The following is a 9809-nucleotide window of genomic DNA, read 5'->3' as shown; positions in this document are numbered from 1 at the left end:
ACTTGGACCATAAATATATGGGAACCCAAAGGGAAACTGAAAGCATCCACTTCAAGCAGCTCCTGATGAAACAAACACACCCGGGCTGGTCCTAGTGTCCTGCCCTCCCTCGGCTGCCCTGACTGCCTCAAAGGAACAGCCCCACACCTGCGTTCCAGGTCCTTCTCTGCTCATCCCTCCTGCCACTGACAGACTGTGGGACCCTCAGCAAATGAGTCTCCCCACAGACCCCCTGGCTGGTTCCCAGCCCCCTCTCTCTGTCCCTCCCACTGCACTCCCCGGCGTGCCTGCCTTATTCACCTTCCTGTCCCCAACATTCCAGGAGCTCACAGCTGACTTGCCATAGTGCAGCCACTGAGTGCCACACCCGTGCGGCTTCCAGGCATTTGCTGGTGTAGATCCTTCTGCCAGAAGCACCTGCTTCTACCACCTGGAAAAACCATGCTCAGACTTCAAGCCCAAATCCCGCATCACCTCCTCTGAGAAGCCCTCCAGCCCCCTCCCTGGCAGAGTCCCTGTGCCCTACTCTGCTCCCATGGCACCTGGGGGAGGGGCTTAAATCCCCTGTTGCAGTCACCCTGTCCCTGTCTCCCCCGAACCCTTTGGATCTAATCAGGTCTAACCCTTTGGATCTAATCAGGTCTCTCTAGACTTGGGGGCCAAGTGCTGTTTGCAGGGATGCAGACGCTTGCGGGAGAGAGCTGAGGAAACACTGCTGTTTTCTACCCCATGTGTTTCTGCTTGATGACAGATGTCTTTCTCTCTAAAGGAGAACACTTCTAGGAAGGCTAGTGTCAGGAAAGAGCAAATGGAAACAGCCAGCAAAGCCTGTTTCCCGCACGGTCCCTGAGCAGAGCAGCCGTTGTGGCCAGAGCTGAGAGTGTGCCAGGCGCTGTGGGGACACTGGCCACGCAGGCAGGTCTGGTTCCCCTGGCAGGAGAGACGGGAGCGGAAAAGGCCCCACGGCTTGGGAGAGCACTAGCTCCAGCAGCACTGCCATGGGCTTTTCTGCTTTGCCCTGGCCAAGGGGCTGGGGGTGGGCCCGTACCCCGCAGCCCACCCCCACACCTGTGCACATGGAAGCCAACCAGACCCTTCCATCTGGGGTCCCCGGCACATGTCCCTGGGGCATCGTGGCTCCTCCCCTAGCTTTGAGGGAGGGACAGAGTGACAGAATGATGACCCAAGAATCCCACTCCAGGGTTTGTGATGATTAACCCACGGGTGGGCCAGGAGCTCGGCCTGAATTTGCAGATGGAAAAGCCAGGTGAGGGGACAGGTGGTGGCTTGTGTCCAGTAAGCTTCAGAGCTCATTGTGCACGTGGACAGGCTTCCGGAACACAGTCCCGCGGTGCGGCAACCAGGCCGGCTCTGCAGACGCATCAGGGGAGGGACAGGCATCTGCACTGCGGGGACATGTGCCGAGTCCAGCCCGCTTGGGAACCCTAAGCTCTAGTGACTAGAAAATACGGCTCTACTTGACCCCTGAGGATCACAAGAAAAGTCACCCTGGATGACCACAGTTTTGGGGGGCTGGAGGAGGGCGGTCTTAGGCAACATCTTTGGTCAATAAGCCACTCAGCGCACTGTGAAGGCAATCCCTCCTCAGTGGGCAAGTCCCCCTCTCTCTGCTGAGGGAGGTGTTCCGCGGACTCATGGCATCACCAGGTAGAGGCTGGGAGAAACAGCCGACGGGGCGCACAACTGGCACCCCGACCCAGTGTCTCCATCTCCTGGGCACAGGAGATGGCTCAACCATGCTGGACCTTATGACTTGTGTTTCAGAGCAGAGACCCCACCTCCCGCTTCTCCCTCTGTCTAGGGACAGTGGGGGAGGGGGGGAGTAGGGGCTGCAAATTGGACATAGGACAATGGGGACTTCTGAAGTGATCAGAGTGGTTGGCAGACACATCTAAGGGGGTTGCATCCATGCTGACGACACCCGGTCGCTCATGGGATTTGGAAGGGGATCCACGGGTCTGCGTCACTTGTGCCAGCATCCCCCAGTGGACCAGCCTATTTGTCTTTGCTCAGATCGGTGGTCAAATCCGTCCCTGAGTAGCAACTGTCAACTTCAGGAAGGCTAAGAACTAAGTATTAAGATGGAAAAATCAAACCCACCATCTTCTTGCATATTCCAACAATTCTAACTTTATTTTTCCTGGCCTTCCCATTGCTTCTTCCTCCACACCTCTCTTGACCATGTCCCCTCTGTCCTCTTCAGCCCATTCCCCTCACTCTCTAGCCCCCTCCCTCCGAATTCCAGGATCCATGTTCCTTTCTCTGTTTGACACCCTCACCTCTGCTGGCACCAACTGCATTAACCCCTCCCTCCCTGGGCTCAGCTACAGAAATGACCAACTCCTCAACACCCCATCCCAAAAATTTTGTTTTGCCCTCTTTTCCCCTCTAATAAGGTACCTCCATGTCTTTGTCCCACACATGTCCATGCTCCCTGCCCCACTCTGAGGTCATGGAGTCGGGCCCTCCGTCAGACTTTCATAGATCTTGGTGAGCTCCTCCAACTTGCTCTCCAGCTCCTGGGCCTCCCGCCTCATCTCTTCAGCAGACTCTGTCTTTGCCCCTTCTTGCAAGTGCCCTGAGTTTTTCTCAAAGTTGAGCATATCCATCCGACAGGAGATACCTGAGATGGCCATACCCATGATCTGGGATCCATTGGTCAATGACAGAGCAGTCCCTTGAGCTGAGGCTTTCGTGGGTTTCATGAGGCACCTACCATTGATATTAGCTAGCTTGATGGCACGAACATTCGTCGAAATGTTTCCCAGGTCTTGAACGCAAATACCTGCTAAGGAAGAAATTTGACGTTTGCTGTGAAAAAACATTTGCAAAAACCTTCCCTTTGTCATCAATGCCAATTGATGTATGACTGGCTTGGGATTTGTGGACCACTCTCTTGAGTCTTTCACGAAGCTGGTGGACACATGGGTCGCAGCGGATATTGCTCCCAGCCCTGCTGCAGCTACTGTGAGTGTCAGACTGACCCCTGAAAGGTACCAGACCCAGACCAACGAATTTCAGGACAACAGACACGCCAGTGGAGCCACCAACCGTCTTAGAGATGGTGCAGTTCTTGTGTAGCCTGTCAACATTACCTGCGACCTCGAGGAGCTTTCTTATACGCTCCTCAAGCTCCATTTTCAACTGGGGAAACTCACTCAAAAACCTCTCCCTAGCCAGCTGGTCTTCGGCCTCCATATCCAGCCTGTCCAGACTTTCACGGACTGCATCTGCCTCCTCCCTGCAACAGTGAAGGTCAAGTGATTAAGAAAAGCTGATCTGGAAAGTGGGCTTCATTCCAATGATCGTACAAAAACCACAGAATGTTTACTATAAATCAAATGGAAAAGATTTTACAAATGTGAAGACTTTTTCCTGCAAAGTTAAACGCACTCTGTACATTGCTTGTGCTCTGTAACACACAGTCCATCAAGGAATAAGTCAGTCCATGTCAACTTAAGAAGCTCTTGAGTGGTGGGTACTGGACGAAGACGGCTTCACAGTCAAGGACAGGTCCACACAGTCAGGACCACAGTGTTTGTAGCCTGGGAACTCCATAGATGAACAAAAGGACATGGGTTGGAGCAGCAAAACCTTCATTTGGAGAATCTTTGTGTGTGGAAGGATTAACCTTACCCACAGAGAGGTCTGCCTTTTGCCCTTGGCACTGGGAAGTGATCTCGAGGTCCCATCGAGGATGTCAAGGGTCCAAGAACCATAGGACTTTTTTCCTTGGCCTGGGCCTTTGGCCACCAGCCAGACTCAGAGATGATGTATGATGGGGGCTTTGGGTCATGTGCTGTCACTTCTGACATAAGGAGGAACCAGAAACTCATAGTGTGAACTCCAGGGGGAGCTGAAGACGACAGGTCAGCCATGCAGGGAGCATGTGATCGAGCCCCAGTAAAACTGTACACTGAGGCACGGGCTGAAAAAGACTCTCTCCTTGACCAAACATTATCTGGGCTCATTTGGGCCCTCCTCTTGACTAGGCCTTGACTTTGGTCATCTGTGCTCTGTCCTTGATAGCCTGTTATGCCCAGTCTTAGCAAGAACCCTAGGAAGAATCCCCCCACCTTGATGTGTCATCTTACTGATTTCCCATCCTCTGACCCTGCCCTGCTCCTTGGCTATAAATCCCTAGTCTTCACCCTATTCTGAGGTGAGCCCGATCTCTCTCCCCTATGACAACACTCTTGACGCCTAGGGCATGAATTAAGTCTTCTTTACCATTAGTAAGTGTCACAATCATTGTTTATACTGTCACAGTTGAGCTTCCCTGGTGGGCAATGCTCCACATACATTGTCATACACTGAATACAGGACAGTAAGGTCTCCTGAGGACAACAGAAACTTTGCACTGGAAACCCTCTGCCACAAGTGTCTCTCTCTTTGGCTGATGGGAACCTGTATCCTTCCCTGTAACACAGCGTAACTGACAGTGACAGCTCTCGCTGAGCTCGGTGAGTGCTTCCAGGGAATCATCCAATTACAGGGTGCTTTGGGGACATCCCCCAATTTGCAGTTGGTCCCAACAGTAAAGCAGTCGTAGGGATTGTGGTCTTAGACTTTGCAGTTTGGTTAACTCTGGGTACTTGGAATTTAAGAAAACAAAAACTCAGAGTGAGAAGGGACCTTATCGAACATCTTGCTTGGTACCCGCTCTTTCCCCGCAGCCTGATGTCCTCTGCTGGGCCCCAGCCACTGCCCCAACTGACTGCGAGGGAGGACACCCACTACCCTGCTTCCCCTCAGACTCTCCAGCTCACGGCATGGACTCCTGAGCCACCACCCAGCGCCCCGACCTCACAGGTGTCACCAGCCTAATTCACACCTAGCTGATACCCCAAGGCCATGTGCAACGTTCCGACATCTCTTAAAGATGCAAGAGACTTTGGGAAACTTCTATATGAATCACTAAACTGGAAATGACCTGCATTTCGGCAAGCTAGTGGAGGGAGTACTTTCCTCCCTAGGGTTCTCTGAGGCTCAGAATCCCCAAAGAGTACAGAATTGGGAGCTGCCACCATGGAGCTGGGATTTGTCACAAAGCCGCACACCTCATTCTATTGCTCTGGAGCTGCTCTATGTAGGAGGGAAGAGGCTTCCAAATGGTAGTCAAGGCCCGCCAGCTCCCAGACAAGGTATGGAAGAAACACCCTGCATGGCCCCATGAGCCCGGTGGTGAGGAGATCAAAGAAGGGAGGGAAGAAATGTTCCCCTCCCCAATCACAGGACCTCTGCTAGGTCCCTGGTCTCCTCAAGTTTTGTGCCCTAGAGGGTCACGCAGTCCCAACCCCACTGCCCAAGCCTACTAGTGCTCCAACCAGGAACCCCCGTTTTTTATCCTGACCGACAGCTCTGGCCCTGGTCCAGGTCTCCTGGGCCTTTGGACAGGATGACTGCACTTGGATCCTCACCTTTGACCTCACATTCACACTAAAGCCTTTGTCACAATCTTATCAGACTGAATTACTGTTTCCATTGAATAAATGACAAATCTGAGACTCCAAGACATCCAGCCCCAGAGCCCCAGAGCTGGGCAGAGATGGAGTCAGGATCCAACCCAGATCGGTCCAATTCCACTACAACCTCTGAACCTCGTGGGCCAGCAGGATCCTCCATGTTCCTAGAACTCCTTAGATGGGGAGGAAAGGCCCTAGTTTGAACCCCCAGGGGCACAGACAGAGGTGTCAGTGTTCTTCTCACTTGTCCCAAAGGAAGCCGTGCTTGGCCCTCACCTCCAGAAAGAAGATGCTTGGCCCCTGCCTCTTTTCAGCAATCTTCTAAAAAGTTAACATTAACTGAGAACCTACTATGTGCCAGTCACTATGCTAAGCCCTTTCCATGCATTATCTTCGCTTCTTCATGATAAAATGGGCAGATGAAGAGACCAAGGCAGAGACAGGTCTGCTTTGGGTTAAGGCCAAGGTCCCATCACCTGCCCTCTGCAGGTTTTGCCTCTTCTCAATCCGAGGCCATTCACTGCCAACAAATGTCAGGGAAGACATATTCCTCCTGGATTGTTGTAAGGAGCATACACAAACCAACCCCAGGATACTGCCCCACAGAGACCTGGGTGACCATCCCGGGGTATCCCTGGGGCGTTACCTGGACAAAGTGGCCTCAGCCACAAATCTCTCCCAGGTTTCATGGTTGGTTAGCAAGATGTGCAGTTCCTCTAGGCTCACTGTGCTCTGGAAAAACTCAATGGCTTTCTCAACAAGTGCTTCGCTCTCTAGATGGAAAGAAAAAAAATGAAAGGTTGTTTAGTTTTTTCCTTTACTTGCTTCACTAAGGGAGAGAGTAATTCAGGGCTTAGTTTGAGGGAAGCCACAGCGCTAAATCTCTGTATTTATGGATTGGGGAGGGGGGTGGGGAAATAGCTGAGAACCAGCCTAGGCAGGGGTATTGAGATCAAAAAAATCAGTTCCTGCTCCGCTTTCATATCCAATAAGCAGGTGTTTATAGTGGGGACACAGGACAAGTGCCATCACATAGCCCTGGGGGGGCCAGGGGATGCTGGGGGAGGGGAGTTTTCTACCTGGCACTAACAGGTTCCAGGTAGAGGGGACAGCAACAATACTAGGGAGGACATATTGTGTAGTAGGCCCAGGCCCAAATTACAGAAAAACACATTACATTTGATCCTCATAAAAACACACACAAATATTCTCATTTTACAGGGAAGGTTAGGTAAGGCACTCCTGGTCACATAGGTGGGAGGTGGCAAAGATCAGACTGGGGTCCAAGTCAGTGCCCACTGACCCTCACAGAGCAGTCAGGCTCGCAACAGAGTGACAGCTGGAGGGAATGGCCTCTGTTGTGAAGCCCCACAGTCATCCTGAGCCATGCTGGAGGCTTGCACATGGCAAAAGGGCAGGAGAAGCCTCCAAGGTTGCTGGTCTACTCCTCCTCCCAGCCTGACACAGGACCTCTTTCTTCCCTCCTTTCCCCTCTGCTGTCTCCCACCTCCTTGTGAGTTGTCCTGCCTCACTTCTGGGTCATTTGATGGATTTGAAGGGTGGCAGGGAGAGGGAGGAAATGAGCACCTAAGCCAGGACCGTGAGAGGACAGAAGGGAGGGGTCCCTATAGACTCCTGGGCTGGGGACTCCTCTTGACCCATCTTGGGGGCTCAGGACACTTCAAGCGACTGATTTCTCTGTGGGTTAACTCAGCTGGAGGCAGCCCTGCAGTTCTAGGAATCATCCAGAGAAGTGGAAGTTCACTACCTGGGCTGATCCCATGGGCTCCTGAAGTCATGGTGCCAGCAGTCAGATCTGAGAGTTTTCCCTACACTCGCGTCTGCGTCCCGGGTGGAAGGAGGTGTCGCTTAACCCCCAGGGAAGAGAAAACAAATTGTGGGGTCAAATATGAGCCAGCTGTGGCAGCACGAAACAACGAGGGGCCGGGTCTCTGGTGCTTCCGTCTGGAATGGATACAAACGCCAAAGTACACTTTACCCGATGTGCTTGTCTGTCTACTGGCTTCTGCCAGCGGATATTTAAGGAAACTTACTCACCTCACTCCAGCTCACTCCCAAGCCACGCCAGACTCCTGCCGTCCTGTTGGGGCACAAGGAGAAGATAATCAGACAAGGAGACTGCCATCTGAGACGTGATAGAAGAAATACAACCAAACACAGAAGAAAAGATGGGACAAATGCTCTGGAAATTCCTCGAGGTCAGGAACGTGTGTGTTTACTAATTGCTAAGAGCTAATACGGATCAAGTGTCTACGACAGGCAGGGCTCCTTCCGTGCTCCCTCACTGACCATCCTCACACCCCAACGGGTGGGTGCTCTTGTGGCTCCCACTTGAATGGGGAAGACAGCAGCACCTGAACTTAGGTTAGTCCACGTGTTCGCAACAGTGCTAGAGCCAGGACTTGAACCCGAGTGTCTCTGATCCAAATCCCATGTTTGTGATGACTGTGCTCTACTCCCTTGAATATACAAAAACATTTATTCATGTACAGTTGATTTTTCAACAACACAGGGGTTACAGGTACCGACTCCATCCCTGTGCGGTCAGATTCATACAACACTCTTGACTTCCCAGCACTTAACCACTAATAACCTACTCTTGACCAGAAGACTTACCAATAACATAAAGAGCTGATCAACGCACAGTTTCTATGTTATATGTATTACATACGGTATTCTTGCATACAGTAAGCTACAGAAAAAGAAAATGTTAAGAAAAATAAGGAAGGGGCGCCTGGGTGGCTCAGTCGTTTAAGCATCTGCCTTCTGCTCAGGTCATAATCCCAGGATCGTGGGCTCAAGCGCCACAACTGGCTCCCTCCTCAGTGGGGAGACTGCTTCCCCTTCTCCTTCTGCCCCTCCCCCCTGCTCATGTGCTTGTGTTCACTCTCTCACTCTGGCAAATAATAATAAATAAATAAACTTAAGAAGAAAAAAAAAGAAAATAATAGGAAGAGAAAGTACATTTACGCTAGTGTACATGTATTTAATGAAAACATCTGCATAGAAGTAGGTCTGTGTGGTTCAGCCTGTGTTGTGCAAGGGTCAACTGTGGAAGTGCTTATTTGTAAATGACTCTTCTCATTCCACAGTGAGGTCTTGCATCAGGAACCAGTCTTTGTCTTGATTGATTTCGTTCTCATAGCTTTCCAAACCCTGTGTCGTCCTTGCTTCTGCAGCATTCTTTATCCCACAGGGCCTGGAGACCTGCTAACTCCTGGGCAATCCCTAAGCTCTGCTATGGACTGCTAGCCCTCCGGAATGTGTACACTTCTCTCTGCCGTCCTCCACCAACTTCGAAACTTAGACTGCTTCTAATTCATCATATAAATGATAGTGCGAACAATAATCTCCTTGTATAAAACTTTGCATTTTGCATTTGAGATTGGTTCCTTAAGACATTTCGAGAAACAGGATGACTGGGTCAGAAGGTTATCACCACGTACAAATTTTTTCATACCTAGAGCCACACTATTATGAAAAAAATTAAAGCAATTCACATTCACACTCACACTACATGACGGTGTCCACTGTTCCATTCTTACCAGTTCTTCATGACCTTAAAAAAAAAAAAAACCAGACCCTAATAGAGAGAGAATTTATTTTAGATCTGTTATTCTCTTGCCTTGGGAGATAAGGAAAGACAGCAAATGTTGATTACATTTAAGCATTAATATCTTAAGTTCACTTTTTTTTTTTTGGAATCTCTATACTGAATTTGCAAATCAAAATCACAACCCCAAGGTCAAGAGTCCCATGCTTTTCCAAAGAAGCCAGCCAGGCGCCCCTAGACACTATTTGAAGAAGGCAAAAGAGCATTTATCAAATATCCCATCTGAGACCTGAATGAAATGATAGTAAAGGTACTTAGAGGTATAAAAATAACTAATGATGAGAGTGACTCACAGTTGTGGCCTATGCACTGCATTGCTCATAGCTGTAAGACTTTACAAATAATAACCTATCTTCTTCCAATAATCATTGGGATGTGTATCGTTTACATCCCTGTTTGAAGATAAGGAAACTAAAGCACGGACTATGTGATTTTCCCAGAGTCAGAAATCAAGTAAGTGGTAGACTGGGTTCAAACCTGCCTCCTGGACTCAAGAACCCACACACTGCATCTCCTCATTCTGCTGCCAGTGGAAAAGAACAGGCCCAACAGGAGTCCAGAGCCTTAGACAAATGTTGAAAGGCAGATTGGATGGAGAACTGATAGCTGAATAAAGAAGAGGAGAGGGAGGTGCCCTTAGAAAAACAGAGTGAGGACAAATAGTCAAGAAGAATGGTCTGAAGGCAGAG

The 9809-nt window shown here is 50.3% G+C and overlaps 1 protein-coding gene across 5 annotated transcripts; it reads right to left on the bottom strand.

Annotated features, from left to right (window-relative positions):
- Positions 1–69: 69 nt before the first annotated feature.
- On the bottom strand, positions 70–8187 carry LOC100476613 (apolipoprotein L3-like). 5 transcript variants are annotated; one of them, XM_034651724.1, is made up of 5 exons: positions 7545–8186; positions 7255–7451; positions 6133–6259; positions 3117–3262; positions 70–2809 (listed from the first exon to the last, which is right to left on the bottom strand). In XM_034651724.1, the coding sequence occupies exons 2-5, from the start codon at positions 7283–7285 to the stop codon at positions 2472–2474; spliced, it is 642 nt and encodes a 213-aa protein (XP_034507615.1). In that variant the 5' UTR covers positions 7286–7451; positions 7545–8186; the 3' UTR covers positions 70–2471. The 5 variants fall into 5 exon arrangements, with proteins under 5 accessions (XP_034507615.1, XP_034507614.1, XP_034507616.1 ...); XM_034651723.1 differs by having other exon boundaries at positions 301–2809; positions 7255–7354; positions 7545–8187; XM_034651725.1 differs by having other exon boundaries at positions 301–2806.
- Between the last annotated feature and the right edge of the window lie 1622 nt (positions 8188–9809).

The sequence above is a fragment of the Ailuropoda melanoleuca genome, unplaced genomic scaffold, assembly GCF_002007445.2.
Source record: "Ailuropoda melanoleuca isolate Jingjing unplaced genomic scaffold, ASM200744v2 unplaced-scaffold4616, whole genome shotgun sequence".
Taxonomy (NCBI): domain Eukaryota; kingdom Metazoa; phylum Chordata; class Mammalia; order Carnivora; family Ursidae; genus Ailuropoda; species Ailuropoda melanoleuca.
Note: the sequence above shows the minus strand (reverse complement) of the source record. Positions and strands in the feature narration are given on the sequence as shown.

Excerpts from the sequence above, each read along its gene's own strand:
- LOC100476613 (XM_034651723.1), bottom strand. The coding sequence starts at position 7,285 with ATGACTTCAGGAGCCCATGGGATCAGCCCAG. Across the intron at positions 6,260-7,254 it reads AGCCCATGGGATCAGCCCAG|AGAGCGAAGCACTTGTTGAG; the intron begins GTAGTGAACTTC and ends CTTTCCATCTAG. Across the intron at positions 3,263-6,132 it reads GCTGAGGCCACTTTGTCCAG|GGAGGAGGCAGATGCAGTCC; the intron begins GTAACGCCCCAG and ends TCACTGTTGCAG.